Source organism: Dendrobates tinctorius, unplaced genomic scaffold, assembly GCF_039654945.1.
Source record: "Dendrobates tinctorius isolate UK_male_01 unplaced genomic scaffold, ASM3965494v1 ptg000070l, whole genome shotgun sequence".
In the NCBI taxonomy this organism is placed as follows: Eukaryota; Metazoa; Chordata; class Amphibia; order Anura; family Dendrobatidae; genus Dendrobates; species Dendrobates tinctorius.
The window spans coordinates 74107955-74131832 of NW_027361738.1; the positions used below are offsets into that span (position 1 = coordinate 74107955).

Sequence of the window (23878 nt, forward strand, 5' to 3'; positions counted from 1 at the left end):
ATACTGTCCTGGTGTCTTATCCCTTAGCTTGCTCAACCAGTCAGTAGCTACTCCACAGGGCATAACCAAAGGGGCCCTGCAGCGGAGGCCAACGGTAGGGAATGCCAGTTTCCCTGTATAGTGTGAAAGGATGAAAGCCTTAAGTCCTACTGGACTCTGAAAAAGGATACGCTTCCTTGAGGTGATGAGGTTATCACATGCATTTTGGCAATTTCTATTTGGTATCTGGACCAAACCATAGAAGTTGAAAGTCTGCATAAACAACTGTGAAATATTTGCTGTCAACCCCAAGTTTTATTTGTGTTTTGTACGTTTTAATGGAAGTTTTAATCTTGCACATACAAAAATAGAAAAAAAGGCCCATGTGTTCGGCCGTGTAGACCCGCAGATGGCACAAAAAGGAAGAAAAGCTTACAACCGGAAATAAAACAACGCAAGGACAAGCAGATGGCACCACATCACCATGTGAAACAATCATTGGTTTAGTGTACACGCGTTTCATTCCAGTGCTAAGCTGAATACTTAGATGGAATGGCAAATACTGGCAACATACTTGGGCATTAATCAAAAGCAGACCGAGGCACTGTGACTAGCCGTACCATTTTATACCATCTCAATGTGCAACTGCCAGTAAGAACGCTCTTAATTTAGGGGAAAAAAATTCTGCAGCAATGTATTCTGGACGGAAAATTGGTTTATGACGTCGTGCCTTCTTCTGCTGTCGTCCAGATATGGAATATAGTCTGCATATGAAAAAAAGAGAAAAAGCTTGTCCTTTCCTGTACACATTACTTTGGCTCATGATGGGGTCAGGCCCGGGCTTGTCATCTCTGTGGTGGGACTGGCAAGACATTCGCTGGATTTGAGGCTTGTGAGGGACTTGTAGCTTGCAACAGAGGTAAGTGATCCACAGAGGCCAAGTAATGAAGGCGTTTCTTCTTTACCTGGCCAAACACAAAGCCGATAAAAAGTTAAACATGCGCTAACCAGAAAGGCTCACGTTGGAAATTTAGTAATGCGCACTTAAAAATTTTAAAGGGTATGTCCACTTCTGTAAACATATCTTTCCACTTCTCCCAAAAAATTTCATGGAGAATCTACTGTTGCATATCAACAGCTCCTATCTAGATCTATGTTTCTCCACAGTAACACATTACAAGTTCTGCAGTCATAATGCATACAGTGGGTATGGAAAGTATTCAGACCCCTTTACATTTTTCACCTTGTTTCACTGCAGCCAAATGGTAAGTCAAAAAAAAGTTCGTTTTTTTCTTATTAATGTACACTCTGCACCCCATCTTAACTGAAAAAAAAAGTAGAAATTTTTGCAAATTTATTAAAAAAGAAAACCTGAAATATCACATGGTCATAAGTATTCAGACCCTTTGCTCAGACACTCATATTGAAGTCACATGCTCTCCATTTCCTTGTGATCCTCCTTGAGATGGATCTACTCCTTCATTGGAGTCCAGCTGTGTTTAATTAAACTAAGACTTGATTAGTAAAGGCGCACACCTGTCTATATAAGACCTCACAGAGCATGTCAGACCAAATGAGAATCATGAGGTCAAAAGGAACTGGCCAAGGAGCTCAGAGACAGAATTGTGGCAAGGCACAGATCTGGCCAAGGTTACAAAAGAATTTCTGCAGTCCTCAAGGTTCCTAAGAGCACAGTGACCTCCATAATCCTTAAATGGAAGAAGTTTGGAACAACCAGAAGTCTTCCTAGACCTGGCCGTCCAGCCAAAGTGAGCAATCGTGGGAGAAGAGCCTTGGTGAGAGAGGTAAAGAGGAACCCCAAGATCACTGTGGCTGATCTCCACAGATGCAGTAGAGAGATGGGAGAAAGTTCCACAAAGTCAACTATCACTGTAACCCTCCACCAGGTGGGCCTTTATGGCAGAGTGGCCCGACGGTAGCCTCTCCTCAGTGCCAGACATATGAAAGCCCGCATAGAGTTTGCTAAAAAACACATGAAGGACTCCCAGACTGAGAAATAAGATTCTCTGGTCTGATGAGACGAAGAGAGAACTTTTTGGTGATAATTCTAAGCGGTAGGTGTGGAGAAAAACCAGGCACTGCTCATCACCTGCCCAATACATTCCCAACAGTGAAACGTGGTGGCAGCATTATGCTATGGGGGTGTTTTTCAGCTACAGGGACAGGAAGACTGGTTGCAATTGAAGGAAACCTTAATATGGCCAAGTACAGAGATATCCTGGATGAAAACCTCTTCCAGAGTGCTCTGGACCTCAGACTTGGCCAAGGTTCACCTTCCAACAAGACAATGACCCTAAGCACACAGCTAAAATAAAGAAGTTGCTTCAGAACAACTCCGTGACCATTCATGACTGGCCCAGCCAGAACCCTGACCTAAACCCAATTCAGCAACTCTGGAGAGACCTGAAAATGGCTGTCCACCAACGTTCACCATCTAACCTGATGGAACTGGAGAGGATCTGCAAGGAAGAATGGCAGAGGATCCCCAAATCCAGGTGTGAAAAACTTGTTGCATCATTCCCAAGAGGACTCATGGCTGTACTAGCTCAAAAGGTGCTTCTCAATACTGAGCAAAGGGTCTGAATACTTATGACCATGTAATATTGTTCTTTTTTAATAAATTGGCAAAAATTTCTACATTTGTTTTTTTCAGTCAAGATGGTGTAGATTGTACATTAATGAGAAATGAACTTTTTTGAATTTGCCAAATTGCTGCAATGAAACAGTGAAAAATGTAAAGGGGTCTGAATACTTTCCGTACCTACCAACAGACGGGTGTTTAAGTGTAGACCAGTGTACCCCAACGCTGGTTCTCAAGAGCCATCAACAGGTCATGTTTTCAGGATTACCTTATTATTGCACAGGTGATGGAATTCTTGCCTATCCATATGATTCAATTATCACTTGGGCAATACTAAGGGAATCCTGGAAACATGTCCTGTTGGTGGATCTTGAGGACTGGAGTTGGGTAATACTGGTCTAGACCAACCCAGGATCAGAAAAAAAAACCCTGGCAACTTGAGTTTATTTAAACTTCCAAAAAAGAGGAAAAAAGTCAGCTCACCTTCATAGAAGGCTCCAAGCAAGGAAACCTGCAGTCTGGAGATCATATGGAAAAGTGGGAAAAATCCAGCCTTATAGGTTAGAATTAGAAGACTTTATTGAAGATAATTAGAAATTTGGAACAGTGTTCATTGGTAAGAAAAAAATTGTGCAAAATTTGCTAGTTTTGCACATTTTTTTTTTCTTACCCATGCACATTGTTGAGACTTTAATTATTTTCAATAAAGACTTCTAATTTTTAACGATCACAATGGATTTTTTCCATTACTTTCTTATTTAAATTTCACCCAGTTTTGGTTTTCGGTTTGGCTTCCACCCATTTTCGAGCCATAATTTTCCAAAATGTTATGCTATTTGCCATTTATTAGTCCCCCTACTTCTTACAAACGTAAATTTAGGCTGCAGGAAGTAGGGAGACTAATAAAATAACTTCAGGATCAGACTACACAAAGTAGTCTGTTACTACGGAGACACATAGGAGCTGCATACACGGAATACTAGAACATTTGCATTCAAGTACACATTATAGCAATTTAAAAAAAAAAAACCATAAGGCAACTTTTTAGAGGGTGAGAGTTATTTGTGGCTTTGAGTAAAATACTGGGTCGTGCAAAGGTTTAGATAGATTTTTTTTTTTTTTTTTTTTACATTTTGTTTAGATTTTTTTTAAGTTCTTATATCACAACTAAGGGTGGTATTCCTAAAAAAAAAAAAAAAATTACAAAATTGAGAAAATATTCACCTCCACTTAGGCGGGAGCAGTCATGTTTTCCATTTCCATCCTGAGAATGGCCAGGGTCAAATGAAATCTGAGATAGGCTGGCATCAGCAGATAAGTGCCCAAAGCGATGATACGTTTTACTGAAAAATAAGAATGTGCCAAGATATTTACTGTCTATACTTAATATCATGGTATCTACAAGAGTATTTCACCCTATTTTATGCAGCGCCCCCAGATAGTTGTGTTACTTAATGGGAGATTCGCTCACTCAGCTGGAAGGTCGACCCAGACTATCCAGGGGAGTAGGTATAGTCAACCACCCATACTGTGACAGACAAAAGCATATCTTCTAAGTAAATAGGCATAAGGATAAAGTAGGAAGCAGACACCTTTGCAATTACTCTTCTCAGCCTGGACAGTAAAGAGCCTGTTACACTAAGCGATATCTCTATAACGTCACTGGTTTTGTGACGCAGCAGCGATATTGTTAGCGATATCGCTATGTGTGATACTTACCTCCGACCGGCTCCCCCGCTGGTTATCGCTGATCGCGCGAGAACGGCCTGGGCTGTTTCTCGTCGTCCGTTTCCTACTGGGCTTCTTGCTGTGGAGACGAGCGACATGTGGACGCGGGCGGAGGACGTCTTCTTCGCCTCGTCTGACAGGTAAGTAGCGACCGCTGCTATGTCGCTGGTGAGATCTGCCTGTGTGGCAGCTCACTAGCGACCACTTAGCGATGCCCCAGTGCTCCTGACCAGGTCATATATTTGTCGGGATCGCTGGTGCATCGCTAAGTGTGACAGTACCTTAAGATACACTTTGCAAGTAGACGCAGATGCTCCTGCAATTTTTATTAATTTACATCTCTGCACTTTCTATTAAGAGTCCAGCAGGCGGTCCTTATCAATGATTGACAAAAAAAAAGAACAAGTTTCAGACCCTTGGAATGTACATTTGTACCCAAGTTTAGTTAAAGATAATAAACAATGAGGATCGCAAAAGGTCCTCAAAAAAAAAAGAGTCCATGACACCTCTCTAATGCTCGGGCATCCTAAGTTGTAGAAATAATATGGCAGTAAGTGTAGAGTTTCCCTGCAGCGCCGCCATAGGAGAGATTGTGCATTATTCGGTATCCATTGAATTTAACGGTTGCCAAATAATGCAGGGTGGGCAATTAATTTTCTTGATGGGCCACATGAGAGACGGTGACTGTTGTGGAGAGCCGAAACAATGTTGAAATTAATTCTGTTCAATATTAACATATTAATTATAATTATTTTATATTGATATTAAGTGGATCACTTAATATTGAGCAGAATTAAGTACGCTGACATCCTCCTATACAGCCTCTTCTATATACCATAAGAGCCCCCACACAGCCCCCTATATACCGTTAAAGTCCCCACATAGTCTCTCCATGTCCTGCATGATACCCCATACAGCCTCCCCATATCCAACCTGAGAACCCCATACAGCCTCCCCATATCCAACCTGAGAGCCCCATACAACCTCCCCATGTCCAGCATGAGACCCTACATACCCTCCCCATGTCCAAACTAAGAGCCCCATACAGCCTCCCCTTGTCCAACGTGATGGGCCCCATACAGCCTCCTCTTGTCCAGCATGAGAGCCCCATACAGCCTCCCCTTGTGCAACATGAGCCCCATACTGCCTCCCCATATCCAACATGATGGCCCCATACAGCCTCCTCTTATCCAGCATGAGAGCCCCATACAGCCTCCTCTTATCCAGCATGAGAGCCCCATACTGCCTCCTCTTATCAAGCATGAGAGCCCCATACTGCCTCCTCTTATCAAGCATGAGAGCCCCATACTGCCTCCTCTTATCCAGCATGAGAGCCCCATACTGCCTCCTCTTATCCAGCATGAGAGCCCCATACAGTCTCCCCTTGTCCAGCATGTCAGAGAAAAGATAGAGACACAAAAGCGCAAATAGGGTCTTATCAAACGTTACACAGAGTTGCCCACCAAGAGAACTACTCACCTGGTGAGAGTGAAGGAAAGACATATATTAATGGCGGCTGCTGCAGATCCACAGGTCAGTGCAGGACCTGGTTGAAGCATACACTTAGGTAGGAAGGAAGGATCATCCCCGCGCTGCCGCAAGAAGAATTCCAAAAATTGTAGAGGTTTCAGCGTGGTTTATTCTACGCGTTTCAGGGTTCAGGTGACCCCTTCATCAGGACATACCACAAATACTGTACCAAATACACATGAAAAAAAACCACCACATACCTCGTTCTTGTTCCCCCGACGCTCTGATAAGTGCCTCTGCACTCTCCGAAGCACTGACTCTGCGCAGTGCACAGCTGACACGATAAAATGAAGTCAAAGCATCAGCTGTCTCACACACTGGTTGGTGGAAGAAGGGTACAGCGCACCTCCTCCACCAATGCATTCACCGCTGCTTGCATCCCGAGGATGTAGATAGGGGTGACAGTAGGCAGTGTCGAACAGGCTGGGGAGGGCAAGGTGCGGCCTTGTAGGCCACCGTTTTCAGTCCATCGGCTATCTCGGTCCGCGTGCTGGATGTGGCCCGCGGGTCACACTTTACCCAGTTCTGAAATAAAGTAAAGTATTGTATGAACAGGTCTTCCGGGGAGTGAGGAACTCTTTGTACATGCTCTCGACTAGGTTTGGAGGACGTGGATGAGCAGCTTTCCACTAAATAGTTCTAGGAGCATATTGGAAAGTATCTTCTTTTTCCTAAGCTAGATTTACCCTTTAATAATATAGATTATGGTTTTGTAAAAAGCTCTAAGGGATTCTCCAGCCTTAGGCTACAAGTCTGCGTCACTGTGTGGCTGCAGCCTTTTGATTCCTCACGTAGGGGTCACTGGGCCGGGAGCAGGGGGCCTGTGACCGTAAGTATGTGATTAGCATACATGCCGTCGCATATAAACTAGACGTGCCCTGCCTCCTTCAATGCAAGTGTATTGAGCGAGGCCAGACATGTCGTAATCAGAATGTGAATCACCGTCCCCTGCACCAGAGATTCCTCACAGCTTGCAGAAGAGGAGAGCAGCCTCCGGCAGGGTCGGCACTGGCCCCTCTGCCATTTGTGAGAATTGTCAGATGGACAGTCCGGCTATGGCTGTGACTATCACCTATTATGAATGGTGGATCCTGTGTTATCTATATACAGCAACTACTATACATTATAATCCTGACAGTGATGATGATGATAAGAATTTAGAGAATATCTATCTCCCGGTTGATAGATTTTACTTCTCCAAATTCTTATCATCATCATCCGTGTCAGTCTAATGTAATGACAAAGAATATTAAAAATACAAAAATTATATATAAAAAAAATGAAATCACTTGAATTGTTAAAAAAAACATGTTGGCATAAAAACTAGCTTTAAACTGTCATTTCTTTCTGAAACATTTGTATATAGCCTATTGACAAGAGCAGATCTGTCTCTAGAAGAAACCCTTTAAACTATTAAAATCTTTCCAGTTTTCCTACTCTGGAAACACTCAAAAAAAAGTTTACCCAAAACTCATTATTATAATTGCTGCTATTACTCTATTCCAGCTATGTGTATGCATTCTGCAGATGAGATTATTTCACCAGAATGTAACATTTTCACTAATGAATCGGCTGATATTTAACTCCTGTTGAAATGCCATAAGACAGTATGTGTTCTGCTCTCTCTCACACACTTAACCTTTTTCTGCTTTTCTTGAAGAGCAGGAAAAAAAAATCCCAATATTCTCACCTGACGAGCTGACTTCATCTTTGGATTGTAAGCATACAGTGGATACGGAAAGTATTCAGGCTTAAAGTTGATTTATGAAGCAGCAATAAACCAGCATGGACTTTAAAATGGAAACACTTCCTGTTTTGCCATCCGGACGCACCCCAGTAGCATTCCCACATAATATAGTGCCCTCACAATTCTGCAATACAAAGCTAATAATAAGGGGTTTGTTTTACTTCGCTCCTGGGGTTCCTGTTTTCTGGGGCTCACTAGTAAATTAGGTCTTTTGCAATTTCCCAGTTTGTTAAACCCTAAAACTAGTTTTAAAGCCACAATCTTTAGGCCATCTGATTTCAGTTTAGCTCTCTTTTTTTTTTTTTTTTGGTAACAGTCAGAACACCATATAACTCGAAAGAGGATCGAAACGCAATGCACGGACTGGACGTCAGCTCTCCCGACCCGAGCATGACAGCTGCATAGAAATACCGTATTTTTCGGACCATAAGACGCACTTTTTTCCCAAAAAATTTTTGGGGAAAGTGGTGGGTGCGTCTTATGGTCGCAATATACTAACCTCCGAGGCTGGTGCGGGTGCCGCGGGGCTCTGTAGTGCGGTGGTGGCAGCGGGCTCTGCTCCGGTGCAGGGGTAGCGGCTCTCTGTGCTCCAGTGCAGGGGCGGCGGCTCCGCCGGCATTTCCTCCAAGCCCGGAGGCCCCCGCACATCCCTTGCTGGCCGCCGCCTTGTTGCGGTGGCCTCCGGGAACATGGATGCCGGGAAGATGGCCGCCGGTCCGGGGACGGCGCATGCGCAGGTTCAGATCTCGTCCTGCACCGGAGCACAGAAAGCCGCCACCCTCACCCCACAGAGCCCACCTGCCCCAGCCCAGCTGCCCCAGCACAGCCCAGCTGCCCCAGCACAGCCCAGCCCAGCTGCTCCAGCACAACCAACCTGCCCCAGCACAGAGCCGCCACTGCACGAGCCTGGACCACTGAATGACCCCTGTGACCACTCCTCCATCTGTGCAGGATCCCTTCCCAGGTAAGCTGAATTCGGACTGTAAGACGGACCCCCATTTGACACATTATTATTTTTTTCCCCTATTTTCCTTCTGAAAATTGGAGTGCATCTTATGTTCCGGTGCGTCATAGTCCGAAAAATACGGTACATGCTGTCGCTTCCGAGCTATACGGCCATCTGACTCTTCCCTTAGAGTGAATAAGTTTAGCAGAAGAAATGACTCCGAGGAGAAAGAAGTATATTTCTCTGATAAGATATATAATAAAGTTTCTTATATTTGCTTGTACGATTGATTTACATAAAGTAGGTGTAAGCTGTAAGTAGGGGAGAGGAGGGGGATGCAACTGCAGTTTCTTCCACACGGTTTACTGCATAAGAGAAATAGGAGAGGAGAAAAACATTGGCTTTTCTCAAAGCAGATAGCACAGCTAGGACTTCACACCTGGAAGATGCCACTTACCAACCATGAATAGTGAGGCAGAACCATTCAGGGAAGGGAATAGACCCAATTTATGCAGATTACACATCACATTTCTGGCTGCATTACATCCAACACAAATCTACATCTGCCTAAGAGGAATTCATATTACACTCGATTTTTATTTTTTGATGTGAGAGATCATTATATCATTATCATTTAGATTGTGCGCCCCATCGGGGACAGTGATGAGAATGTGTGCACACAGTAAAGCGCTGCAGAATATTTTAGCGCTATATAAAATAAATATTATTACGGTATTATTACTATACTGCCTGGGACAACAGCAACAACGTCCATCTGCTTGGATCACAGCGGGCACGATGACCACTCTCTCCCAATAATCTTGAAGACAAAATACATTCCGAATTCTTCGAGTTTAACAATCCCTGTATGTGAGTGTGATGAAACAGCGCACAACAGACTAGGCAGTAATTTACCGTGCCACGGGCAGGAATCCTATTCCAAAGAAGACTGTCTGACCCGAGGCGTCACGTTGTGCTCTTTCATCAGCGCTTATGCCTATTCATATGGAAATAGCAATGTTCAGCTTGTTCTTTGCAGATTGCCTGACATTCAACTTAAAATTAAAATCTATTAACACCTTGCAATCTGGCAAATATACTGAAGACCTATTCTTGCAGGCAGATTGTGTGCAAAGACAGCACACATGACATGTACATGCGGGCACATGGTAGTGCGTAGTATGTATGTAGACATACATCAGAACCAATCTAAAAGGGAATCTCCGGAAGAGTTATAGTGAAAATAACTGCACAATCCATTGCTAGCTTCCATACATCTTGGTCTCAGATGTGGCACATATCCATAGGGATTATCACCAAGAATGTATTAACATATTAGAGATGCACTAGCGATTGTCGGGATTATGGACATATTAGGATTATCGACGCATTAGGGATTATGATTATTGTTATGTTGTAAATCATTAGGGACTAGAATAATTATGGACTAGGAATTAAAAGGATTATGGATGAATTAGGGACTGTGACTTAGAATAGCTCTAGGCCTTTTTTTTTCTGAACAAAAAAACAGTTTTGTGTTGGTTTTATTTATTTTTTAAGAACAATGCAACATACAACCTGTTTTGTTTTTTTAGTGTCTTGGTGTTTTTAGAGAGAGTGGTATTTTTTATTTTAATGCAGCCTAATAATGGGTTTATTTTTTCAGCATTTCTTTCGCATAGATCTTGTAAAAGCCCTGAAATGTAATGCAGACAGGAGTGTGAGGTTTGGACAAGTCATAGATCATTAGCGGAATGGAGAGCAGGGGTAGGGTTTTAGATATAGGTTAACCCCTTAACAGCCGGAGGTATTTTTGTTTTTATTCTTTAAATAATAATCTATTTTTATATAGCGCTAACATATTCCGCAGCGCTTAACAGTTTGCACACATTATCATCACTGTCCGCTAAGGGGCTCACAATCTAAATTCCCTATATCAGTATGTGTATAGAATGTGGGAGGAAACCGGAGAACCCAGAGGAAACCCACGCAAACCCGGGGAGAACATACAAACTCCTTGCAGATGTTGTCCTTGGTGGGATTCAAACCCAGGACCCAGGCTATTCACTGAGCCACCGTGCCGCCCTTTTTGTGGTTTCGTTTTTTGCTCCCCTTTTTCCCAGTGCCATAACTTTTTTTTGTTTTTTTGGTCAAAATGGCTATGTGTGAGGGCTTGTTTTTTGCGGGACGAGTTGTACTTTTGAACGACATCTTTGGTTTTAACATTTTGTACTGGAAAACGGGAAAAAGATTCCAAGTGCGTTGAAATTGCAAAAAAAAAAGTGCAATTCCACAGTTTAGTTTTTTTTTTTTTTTTTACCATGTTCATTAAATGCAAAAACTGACCTGCCATTATAATTCTCCAGGTCACTACCAGTTCATAGACACCAAACAAGTCTAGGTTCCTTTTTATTTAATTGGTGAAAAAAAAATATCCAAACTTTGGCAAAAAAAAAAAAAAAAGTCGCCATTTTTTTGTAACCTGTAGCATTTCCATTTTTCATGATCTTGGGCTGGGTGAGGAGCTATTTTTTGCACGCTGAGCTGATGTTTTTGATACCATTTTGGTGTAGATATGTTACTGCATTTTATTGCAATGTAGCAGCGACCAAAAATATGTAATGCTGATGTTTTGAATTTTTTTCTCGTTTAGCGATTGGGTTATTTCTTTTTTTTAGATTCATAGATCTGGAGATTCTGAATGCAGCGATACCAAATATGTGTATATTTGATTTTTTCTATTGTTTTAATTTTTTAACATTTAATTTTTTTTTTTTTTTTAATACATTTTACATTCTTTGAAAGTCTCCATGGGAGACTACAAGCTGCAGTACTTTGGCTCTGCTACATACAGACAATGATCAGATCACTTGATATGAGTCATGCCACCCACCGGTCACTCACGATCACGGGACGGGGTCACCAATGGGTGTGATTTCGAGTTAAATGCTGCTGTCAGAGATTGAGCAGCATTATGATTTTTCTACCCTGTTCCAGGGTAGCAGCATTTAAATAGGTAACAACTGCGGGTGGATCACAAAACAGCTGGGAAAAATGAGGGCTCAGTGCCAGAGCCCACATCAAAGGGAGGGATTCCGACATGGGCGTACTACTACACCCAACGTCAGAAAGGAGGATTAAAGAGAAGATGTAGGGCGGTGCCAAACTGTGGAGAAATTTGTGGGTGATAAGTTTAGCTTCTATTTTGTAGCAGAAGGATAACCACTGCAATGACTGGAACAGGGTAGAAAAATCATAAGTGGCACTCCAGAGGGGATACAAGAGAAGAGGGGCCAGAGTCCAAATCGTATTAGAAGTAGTAAAGAAATTCGGCACTCAAAAGGATATGTTGCAAAACAAGGTGAATTTATTTACAGTCCGGGGATCAACAGCTAGTAGATAACGTTTCAATCCGCATGGACCTTCATCAGATAAATGCTGTGGTGTTGAAGTGGAAGATGAGTAGTGAATACTCATAGGGGATGACTCTTAAATGGACTGAAGGTGGTAAGAAGTATGTCTGCGCTGGGGTATGGTGGCTGAAAGCCACAGTCAGGAACAGAGTAGAGGCTTCAATGTAGTGGTTGGATAAAAATATGACCCCAGCTGCTGCTTTCAAGATAGATTGGAGAGGGAGAGATACTAGACTCAATTTGTTCTTTACTGGTGACTTTTCAGAAGTTTTGTAGAGAACACCTCTATACAGAGTAGATAATACAGGATCCACATGTACAATTAATAATAACTCTATATACAGTAGGTAGCACAGGATCCACCATTTACAATAGGTGATGTCACAGCTCACCTCCTCCTCCTCCTGTACAATGACTGATAACACCTCTATATATAGTAGATAACACAGGATCCACCATTCACAATAAGTGATGTCACAGCTCACCTCCTCCTATACAATGACTCATAACACCTCTTCATACAGTAAATAACACAGGATCCACCATTCAGATTATGTGATGTCACAGCTCACCTCCTCCTGTACAATGACTGATAACACCTCTATATACAATAGGTAACACAAGATCCACTAATCACATTACGTGACGTCACAGCTCACCTCCTCCTCCTGTACAATGACTGATAACACCTATATACAGTTGGTAACAAAGGATCCACCATTCACAGTAGGTGATGTCACAGCTCACCTCCGCCTTCTCCCTTCATAGAAACCCTTGCCCAAATTAGAGTATGATCAGATAAGATAACACTTCTATACAAACAAATATGGTGCTAATCAATCTATTGCTGCTAATGTCCATGTGAAGAGCAGTAAGTCAGTCTACGTTGTCAGAATAAAAAAAAAAATATTTTTTTTTAAGAAAGTGATATGAAAAGTAAAAAAAACAACAAAAACATTATATAAATTTTTACAAGATACATGCTGCAAATAAACCTGAACTTACACAATGGGTTGATTTCTGGCTTTTTGCTGGAAAGAAAATCTGATACAAAAATAACTAACACAAAAAAATAGAAACACCAAAAAAACTCCAAGTATTAGCCTGACTACATGACAATGTAGCTAATACTCGTGCACACCCACAGCAAATCCACGCCAGAAATCTGAGGGTGCAGCCATTGGACAGGCAGGAAGATTACGGCTGATCGACGAGACCATGTCTGAGTATTTGCACATATAAATAGTAGATCATCAGGCATAAAACACACACGATTTTCCTTTAACGTGTATCCGTCGATTTCCTCTCAGTATTGGGAAAGTCTTCACTGAATACAGATTTGATCTCAGAATTGACAATGTTGAGAATGAATGATCAATTCTGGCAGAGAAAGAAGCCGATTTCTCTGCCAACAGATCTTACAAAGTTTCTTATTTTCACTTGTACTATTGATTCAGGAAATAAAAATTAAAATGACCGTTCCGCTTTAAGTATACAGATGAAAATCCCACGGCCGCACTGACGAGCGGAGCACCAGCTGTCAGCGTGTGTGGGCAGAAGAGCTGTTTAATAACTACTAATTTAAGCATTTTCCGCCTCTCTCCCTGGAGCAGCACATGTCATTTTAGCCATTATGATGTTCTAGAAAATCAACATCTTTCATTTTCATCCCCGCAAACATCTCGATCCTAACAGCGACGGCTGACGGTCTATTGAGGGGTTTTACAAAACGGCAGCAAGGGTGACGTCAGCGCCCATCGTTCACCAACCTGTCATAGCGCCGTACCAGATGATAATGGGTGATAATCTTTTTAGATACTGTTTAACGCCTTAGTGACACGGCAAATTTTTTTTGGAATCTAACCAATGTCACTTTATGTGTTAATAACTCTGAAATTCTTCAACATAGCCCATTGATATTGAGCCCTTTTTTTGGGTGACACATTGTAGTTTATGCTGATGGTCAATTTAGGTCGATATTTCCTGCTTTTATTTAGAAATATCAGAAATTTTACAAAAATTTTAACAAATTACCGACTTTCAAAGTTTTACTGATTATCCCTTAAATCCAGATAGTCATACCACACAAAAAAAAAAAAACGCGTATAAATAACATTTCCCTCATGTCTGCTTTACATCAGCACCATCTGTAAAACGTTCCGTTATTTTGTTAGCCTTTTAGAAAATTTAAAATTGTGTCAGTAAGCTTTCAAGGAAATTGGCAAAACTTATTCTTTTATCGAGCTATTAAGTTTTGAAGTGACTTTGGTGGTCCTATATATTGGAACCCCCCCCACCAAAGGTGATACCATTTTATAAACAGAACCCCTCAACATATTCAAAATTGAATTACCATGGCAAATATCAGGACCACACAATCAGGGTGCCGATGGGGTTAAAGAGGGAGAAGCTACCCTCTGTTAACCATTTAGATGCTGCAGTCATTATTGACAGCAACATTTAAAGGGTTAAATGACCATAGTCGGTGCAAAAACTGATTGTGGCTGATTCAGCAAATTGTCAGCTATAATGTACAGCCGACAGCTGCTGGATTGTCACCCGTCGGTGGATGCTAGTCTCTCATATCGCAGGTCAGTAAATCGACGCATTGGTGGTGGTAATAGAGAGCCTCAATGTCGCATCAGTCCAGCACAACAATCCATGTGTTTTCCGGACAGAACTGCAAGAACATCCTGAATTTTAGCTCAGAATCAGAACATCGCGCCTAGTCAACCCAGAATAAAATATAAAGGTAACATTTTTTTCTTTTGTTATAATTGGGGGCTGGCCACAACACATTTTTAGATTAAAAATCGGCCCTTGGAGGTGAGGGGGTCATAAAACAGAAAAAAGAACATAACCGTTGTAGAATAGCAAAGCTATTCATTCCCGCATCACAGCCCGCCTAAATCTGACAGCTTCCATTTTTGCCAAAAAAACAATATACTTCCCAGATCCCTGTTGATCCTCTGCACCACTGCCTATTTTCCCTGCCAAGCTTCCCGCTTCTTCATCCAGTGGGGGGAACTAAACTTGACCACTGCAGCCAGCTATCTTTACTGCATAGGTTATCACTACACAGTCAAGGTAGAAAGTTTGGCACCAATGAAATTGTTCCAGAAAGTGATATGTTTCACCCAGAAAATTATTACCATTACACTTTTTGTTATACACATGTTTATTTCCTTAGTGTGTACTCCATTGCTGACACAGAGACAAAAAAGCTAGACTGCAGTTTGCCAAAATGTACATGAGTAATCCAAAATCCTTCTGGGAAAGTGTCTTGTTGACAGAGGAGACCACAACAGAGATTTTTGGTGAAGCACATCATTCTACGGTTTACCGAAAATGGAATGAGGCCTACAAAGAAAAGAACACAGTACATACAGTCAAATATAATGGAGGTTGCAAGATGTTTTAGGGTTCTTTTGCTGCCTCTGGCAGTGGGTGCCTTGACTGCGTGCAAGGCATTATGAAATCTGAAGATTACCAAAGGATTTTGCATCGCAATGTAGTGCCTAGTGTGAGAAAGCTTGGTTTGTGTCTTTGGTCATGGGTCTTACAGCAGGACAATGACCCCAAACATACTTCAAATGGATGCAGAAATGGATGGAAACAAAGGGCTGGAGAGTTCTGAAGCGGTAGAAATGAGAACGGATCTAAATTGATCACCTGTAAAGAGATCTTAACATTGCTGTTGGGAGAAGGAGCCTTCAAATATGAGAGATCAGGAAAAGTTTTCAAAAGAAGAGTGGTCCAAAATTCCAGGTGAGAGGTGTAAGAAGCTCGTTGATGGTTAAAGGAAAGGATTGATTGCAGTTTTTTATTCCAAAGGGTGTGCAACCAAATATTAAGTTGAGGGTGCAAACCATTTTGTCCGGCCCATTTTTGGGGGTTTTGTGAGAAACTATGTCCAATTTTCCTTTGTTTTTTGTTTTTTTTTGTGTTGTTCCAATACACAAAAAGGAAACAAGCATGTGTAATTGCAATCATTTTCTGGGAGAAATACTTCATTTTCAAGAACAATTTCAATGATGCCAACACTTTTGGCCATAACTGCATATGTATATTGTAGATTATCTTTTTTAAAACAAACTCTATTAAAAGGATTCAAAATATTTTTTTAGGGAGACTTTTTTTCTATTAAACTTTAACTACATTTAGTTTTTTTTCCCCATTCCCCCAAAAATACTTTTCTCCATGTAGCGTATATTGAAGTTGTTTTATCAACTCCATAAATATGTATAAAGAAAGTGGGGTAATTAGGTGTTATATATGCACTATAGATTGTGATATTGTTATGTCCTCATCCCAACATAAAAAACAGGTTCAGCCAAAAAGATTAAGCCCTTATCCACACGCCCAAAAATGTAAAATTGATGTAATTTGCTTGCGGTCTGTGCTTTGGTTTTGTTTGACAATTCATTAGAAAGTGTATTTTGATCCACAAATTTGAACAAAGTGATTTTTTTTTTTCAACCATTGATTCACAAAAAAAATGGGAGAATTAAAGGATCCAGAGACTACAATGTGTCCGTTTGTAGACTTTTTAACAAACGGATAGCACAATGACAACGAAAATGGACAGCAGCACATGGGTTGTGCAATTTACAATTAGGCATTGCCATCCAGTGGCACGGCCTCTCTCCATATCAGTGTACTGGATGCGTTCACGCTCACTAGATGGTTTCTGCCCAGGAGTATGCATACCATATATAGATGCATCTCACAAAATTAGAATATCGTCAAAAAGTTAAGTATCCACAATCAGTGATGGTTTGGGGAGCCATGTCATCTGCTGGTGTAGGTCCACTGTGTTTTATCAAGACCAAAGACAACGCAGCCGTCTACCAGGAAATTTTAAAGCACTGCAATATGGCTGTGGGGTCCTTCATGAAAGGTGGTCTGTGAGCGCCTGTTCACAGCAGGCACTGACACCCCTCCTCCCTACCTGTCAGATGCAAAGTATCAGATCACTGTAAAGATGATGTCCCATAGTGGGACAATGTCAAAATGTTATTGAAAAAATTCCAAAAAATATTTAAAAAAAAACCAAAAGTATATATATACACACACATACATACACGGTACAGACCAAAAGTTTGGACACACCTTCTCATTCAAAGAGTTTTCTTTGTTTTCATGACTATGAAAATTGTAGATTCACTCTGAAGGCATCAAAACTATGAATTAACACATGTGGAATTATATAATTAACAAAAAAGTGTGAAACAACTGAAAATATGTCTTATATTCTATTGTTATGAATGAGTCACCGTAGGAGGCAAAAACAGAAATGCTAGCTAAGTCCAGAAAACCAGAGAAGTTGGCAGCTATCGGATTGCAGACCCCTGAACCTATCAACACAACTAGCAGTAGCCGTGGGGGGTTCCTACGATGCCCTAGACCCCTCGATCACAGCCGGAGGACTATATAGCCTAAAGACAGAAAGGGAAATCTAAACTGCCCCAGAGCAGACCCCAAAGCAAAAGGCAGCCCCTAACATATAATGACGGTGAAGCAAGAAGAAAGAACACTAACACAGACAGAAAGATAGACTGAGCAAAGACGGGGCCCAAGCTAACTAGATAGGAAAGGACAGGAAGGCTGCTGTCTGCAATCCGTGAAAAACCCTATGAAAATAAGAGCCAACAAACTGACAGTGAAAAAGGCCCTGAAGACGCTAGGCTTCAAAAAGGCTATGTCAGTACTCAGGAATATTCTGAAGACAGAGCAACCGGCAAAAGGAGATTCAGCTCACCCCAGCAGGGAATGGCAGAATCCAGAAAAGCAAGGCAAACAAAAACAAAACACAAATGCTAACAGGCAAAGCAGAAAAGTTAGCTTTAGAGGAGCAGGAATCAGACTGGTCTCCTAGAAGTCCACAGAGAAATCACCCGCAGGGCAGAAGGGCGTCGGCAGCCTTATATCCAGTCCGTGACTCCACTCAACGAGTCATCATCATTAGGCTCAGGTGCCTGATAATCAGGCTCACCACCTTCCTTTACCAGAATAGAGAGTTCACCAGACCTCAGTGACGAAGGGGAAAATGAACTCACAACATTCTATGTTCTTCAAAGTAGCCACCTTTTGCTTTGATTACTGCTTAGCACATTCTTGGCATTCTCTTGATGAGCTTTAAGAGGTAGTCACCGGAAATAGCCCTTACACAGGCTGGAGGTGTGTTTGGGGTTATTGTCCTGTTGAAAAATAAATGATGGTCCAACTAAACGCAAACCGGACGGAATAGCATGGTGCTGCAAGATGCTGTGGTAGCCATGCTGGTTCAGTATGCCTTCAATTTTGAATAAATCCCCAACAGTGTCACCAGCAAAGCACCCCCACACCATCACACCTCCTCCTCATCCATGCTTCACGGTGGGAACCAGGCATGGTTTTTTCTGCGTCGCACAAAGACACGGTGGTTGGAACCAAAGATCTCAAATTTGTACAGATTTCCACTGGTATAATGTTCTTTAGCCCAAACAAGTCTCTTCTGCTTGTTGCCTGTCCTTAGCAGTGGTTTCCTAGCAGCTATTTTACTATGAAGGCCTGCTGCACAACGTCTCCTCTTAACAGTTGATGTAGAGATGTGTCTGCAGCTAGAACTCTGTGTGGCATTGACCTGGTCTCTAATCTGAGCTACTGTTAACCTGCGATTTCTGAGGCTGGTGACTCGGATGAACTTATCCTCCGCAGCAGAGGTGACTCTTGGTCTTCCTTTCCTGGGCTGGTCCTCATGTGAGCCAGTTTCTTTGCAACGCTTGATGGTTTTTGCCACTGTACTTGGGGACACTTTCAAAGTTTTCCCAATTTTTCAGACTTGCTGACCTTCATTTCTTAAAGTAATGATGGCCACTCGTTTCTCTTTACTTAGAATTTGTATTATGGCAAGAAAAAAGCAGCTAACAGTCTATTCAGTAGGACTATCAGCTGTGTATCCACCAGACTTCTGCACAACACAACTGATGGTCCCAACCCCATTTATAAGGCAAGAAATCTCACTTAGCAAACCTGTCAGGGAACACCTGTGAAGTGAAAACCATTTCCGGTGACTACCTCTTGAAGCTCATCAAGAGAATGCCAAGAGTGTGCAAAGCAGTAAGTGTGTGTATATATATATATATATATATATATATATATACACATATACACACATACATACATACATACATACATACATATATATATATACACACACACACATATACACACAGTATATTATTCCAATAAATACATTTATGTGAAAAAAAAAAAAAACACATTTGGTATCGCCGTGTCTGGAATGGCCCAACCTGTAATACTGTACAAAATAACTCCTTCATTGAACACTATAAAAAAAAATTAAGAAAAAAAGACCTATGCTTTATCATCATACTGCCAAACAAAGTGCAATAATAAAACACAATAAAAAAATCAAATGTAAATAAAAATAGTACCACTGAAAATGTCATCCTGTCTCGCAAAAAAAACAATCCACCATTCAGCTCAGTCAGCGGAAAAATAATAATAAAAAAAAAAGTTATAGCTCTCAGAATAAAGAATAAAGCGATGCAAAAATATTTTTTTTCTATAAAATATGTATTGGTGCTTTTACACAATAAAAACTAAGAAAGTTATAAAAATGTGGTATTGCTGTAATCGTACTGACCTGAAAAATAAAGCTACCTTATTAAATTTACCATATGCGAAACGGCATTAAAAAAAAGCCCAAAAAACAATTCCTGAATTGCTGTATTTTGTTAATTATTCTCCCAAAAATAGAGTGATCAAAAAATGTCATTTACCCGAAAATGGTACCAATAAAAACATCAACTCATCCTGCAAAAAAACCTGTCACATGACTGTCAGCCGAAATATGGAAAAATTATAGCTGTCTTAATATGGTGATACAAAAACTAGTTTTTGCAATAAAAGGCATCTTTTAGTGTGTGACAGCAGCCAAACATAGAAACCCAATATAAATCTGGTGTCGCTGTAATCGCAATGACCCGAAGAATAAAGTTGCCTAGTCACTTATACCACATGAGGAACAGCATTAAAAAAAATCAATAAAACCAATTCTTCACCTGCTGTTGATTTGTTCATTCTGCCTCCCAAAGATTACAGTAAGGCTTGGCTCACATTTATCCTGCACTCTGAGCTGAGCGCTTACACTGAGGTTTCCTTGTAAATCTCTGAAACACATGATTAAGGTGGAACCCCCAGCAGAAGAGTTCCAATAATGAGGCAGATAGAGACACTGTAGATGCCGTAGAACCTGTGATCCAGTGGTGTCCATGTTTTCACGTGTGCATAGACGCGCGGTCAGTTTTGTGGACCTCTAAAAAGAAGTACACCGCTGAATAGAGGCCAGACGAAGTCGAGTGTAACTCTGCTGCCTCATTATAGTGAATGGATAAATCAGGGGTTTCGTCTGTCACATCAATCAGAGACTTACATGGAAATCTTGATGTAAGGGCACAGCGCCGGATAAATGTGATCCTATAAATGTGATCCTAAATGTTATGTAAAATGTTCCTAATAAAAGCTTCAACTTAATCCACAAAAAGGCAATTAACGAATTCTGTTAACGAAAATATAAGGAGCTTCCACATTTCTGGTAGTACAAGGGCTCTGGAAAAGCCCCCCAAAAGATTTTCAGCAAATTCTGCACTCACAAATCCAAATGTCCCCTCACTTCTGTGCCCCAGTGTGTCTAAACTACATTTAGCGTCCACATGTTAGCCATTTCTTTAGCGATGAGAATCCACCTAATTTATGGTTGCGTGTCTCCAGGAGCCTGAGCTGGTCACTACAAAGTTCTGGACACTACAATATACTGATTAGTACAGTGGTAGTTTGCAATTTTCACTCAAACATCCACTGCTGCTTGTTTCTGGAAAACACCCATGGAGTCAAAATGGTCACTACACCTTTAGATAAATTCCCAAAGGGGTATAATTTCCAGAATATGGTCACTTGATGGGGATTCTACTTATATGGAGTCCGCAAACTATTCTAGGAAAAGCTCTGCTCCAGGAGGCAAATAGTGCTCTGTCTCTCCCGAGTCACTCTATATGGCAAAGTAGTACTGTACAGCCACATATTGGAGTATTTCTGTGAGAAAAATTTAGGTGCCATTTTTTACCCATTTCCCAGTATGAAAATGTAAAATCTGGGGCCAACACAAAATCTTGCTGGTGAAAATGTAGTTTTTTTTTCACTGCCCAATGGTATACATTTCTGTGACACACGTGGTGTAAATATGACCACTGCACCCCTAGATTAACCCCTTAACCCCCAAGGGTGGTTTGCACGTTCATGACCGGGCCAATTTTTACAATTCTGACCACTGTCCCTTTATGAGGTAATAACTCTGAAATGCTTCCATGGATCCCGGTGATTCTGACATTGTTTTCTCGTGACATATTGTACTTCATGTTAGTGGTAAAATTTCATTCATATAACTTGCGTTTGTGAAAAAAATGGAAATTTGCCAAAAATTTTGAAAATTTCGCAATTTTCCAACTTTGAATTTTTATGCCCTTAAATCACAGAGATATGGCACACAAAAAACTTAATAGATAACATTTCCCACATGTTTACTTTACATCAGCACAATTTTGGAACCAAAATTTTTTTTTGTTAGGAAGTTATAAGGGTTAAAAGTTGACCAGCGATTTCTCATTTTTGCAACACCATTTTATTTTTACGGACCACATCACATTTGAAGCCACTTTGAGGGGTCTATATGATAGAAAATAACCAAAAGTGACACCATTCTGAAAACTGCACCCCTTAAGGTGCTCAAAACCACATTCAAGAAGTTTATTAACCCTTCAGGTGCTTCACAAGAATTTTTTGAATATTTAAAAAAAAAAAAAATGAACATTTAACTTTTTCACAAAAAAAATACTTCAGGTTCAATTTTTTTTTATTTTACCAAGGGTAAAAGGAGAAATTGGACTGGAAAAGTTATTGTGCAATTTGTCCTGAGTACGCTGATACCTGATATGTGGGGGGGAAACCACTGTTTCGGCGCATGACAGAGCTCAGCAGGGAAGGAGCGCCGTTTGACTTTTTCAATGCAAAATTGGCTGGAATTCATATCGGACGCCATGTCACGTTTGGAGAGCCCCTGATGTACCTAAACAGTGGAAATCCCCCACAAGTGACCCCATTTTGGAAACTAGACCCCCCAAGGAACTTATCTAGATATGTGGTGAGAACTTTGAATCCACAAGGGCTTCACAGAAGTTTATAACGTACAGCCGTACAATTAAAAAATCATATTTTTTCCAAAAAAATGATCTTTTCACCCTCAATTCTTACTTTTTCAAGGGTAACAGGACCCTAAAAGTTATTGTGCAATTTGTCCCGAGTACGCGGATACCCCATATGTGGGTGTAAACGACTATTTGGGCGCATGGCAGAGCTCGGAAGGGAAGCAGCGCCATTTGACGTTTTTGGCTGGAATTGAGATCGAACACCATGTCGCGTTTGGAAAGCCCCTGATGCACCTAAACAGTGGATTCCCCCCACAAATGACACCATTTTTGAAACTAGACCCCCTAAGGAACTTATCTAGATGTGTGGTGAGCACTTTGAACCCCCAAGGGCTTCACACAAGTTTATAATGCCCGGGCGTGAAAATAAAAAAATCGTAGTTTTCCACAAACATGATCATTTAGTCCCCAATTTTTTTATTTTCCCAAGGGTACCAGGAGAAATTTGACCCCAAAAGTTGTTGTCCAATTTGTCCTGAGTACGCTGATACCTCATATGTGGGAGAAAACTACTGTATGGGCACACGTCGGGGCTCGGAAGGGAAGTAGTGACGTTTTGGAATGCAGACTTTGATGGATTGGTCTGCGGGTGTCATGTGCGTTTGGAGAGCCCCTGATGTACCTAAACAGTAGAAACCCCCCACAAATGACCCCATTTTGGAAACTAGACCCCCCACGGAACTTATCTAAATGTGTGGTGAGCACTTTGAACCCCCAAGTGCTTAACAGAAGTTTATAACGCCCAGGCGTGAAAATAAAAAAATCAGATTTTTTTTCCACAAAAATGATATTTTTGCCCCCAATTTTTTATTTTCCTAAGGGCAACAGGAGAAATAGGACCCCAAAAGTTGTTTTGCAATTTGTCCTGAGTAGGCTGATACCCCATATGTGGGGGTAAAACACTGTTTGGGCGCATGGCAGAGCTTGGAAGGGAAGGAGCACCATTTGACTTTTTCAACGTAGAATTGGCTGGAATTGAGATCAGACGCCATGTTGCGTTTGGAGAGCACCTGATGTGCCCAAACAGTGGAAACCCCCCAATTATAACTCCAACCCTAACCCCAACACACCCCTAGCCCTAACCCTAGCCCTAACCCTAATCTCAGCCCTAACCCTAATGGGAAAATGGAAATAAATGAATTTTTTTAATTTTATTATTTTTCCCTAACTAAGGGGGTGATAACGGGGGGTTTGATTTACTATTTATGGCGGTTTTTATTTTTGGCAGCTGTCACACGCTAAAAGACGCTTTTTATTGTAAAAATAATTTTTGCATCACCACATATTGAGAGCTATAATTTTTCCATATTTTGACCCACTAAGTCATGTGAGGTCTTATTTTTTGCGGGACAAGTTGACACTTTTATTGGTATCATGTTCAGGCATGTGACATTTTTTGATCGCTTTTTATTCTGATTTTTAGGACGCAGAATGAACAAAAACCAGCATTTCATGAATTTTTTTGGGTGGTGCGTTTACACCGTTCCGCGTGCGGTAAAATTGATAAAGCGGCTTTATTCTTCGGGTCAGTATGGTTACAGCGATACCTCATTTATGTCATTTTTTTATGTTTTGGCACTTTTATGCAATAAAAACAATTTTATATAAAAATAATTATTTTTGCATCGCATTATTTTGCGAGCTATAACTTTATTTTTTCGCTGA

General features: G+C 41.1%; 1 protein-coding gene across 2 annotated transcripts in view; it reads right to left on the reverse strand.

Moving 5' to 3' along the window:
* Nucleotides 1–274: 274 nt before the first annotated feature.
* RUNDC3B (RUN domain containing 3B) overlaps nt 275–23878 on the reverse strand; it is a 174720-nt gene continuing 151116 nt past the window's right edge. For both annotated transcript variants that reach the window (XM_073581919.1, XM_073581920.1), the window contains 2 exons: nt 3806–3924; nt 275–944 (listed from right to left, as the gene is read on the reverse strand). In XM_073581919.1, the coding sequence (XP_073438020.1) occupies nt 799–944; nt 3806–3924 (265 nt within the window). In that variant the 3' untranslated portion in view covers nt 275–798. The remainder of the gene's footprint in view (nt 945–3805; nt 3925–23878) is intronic.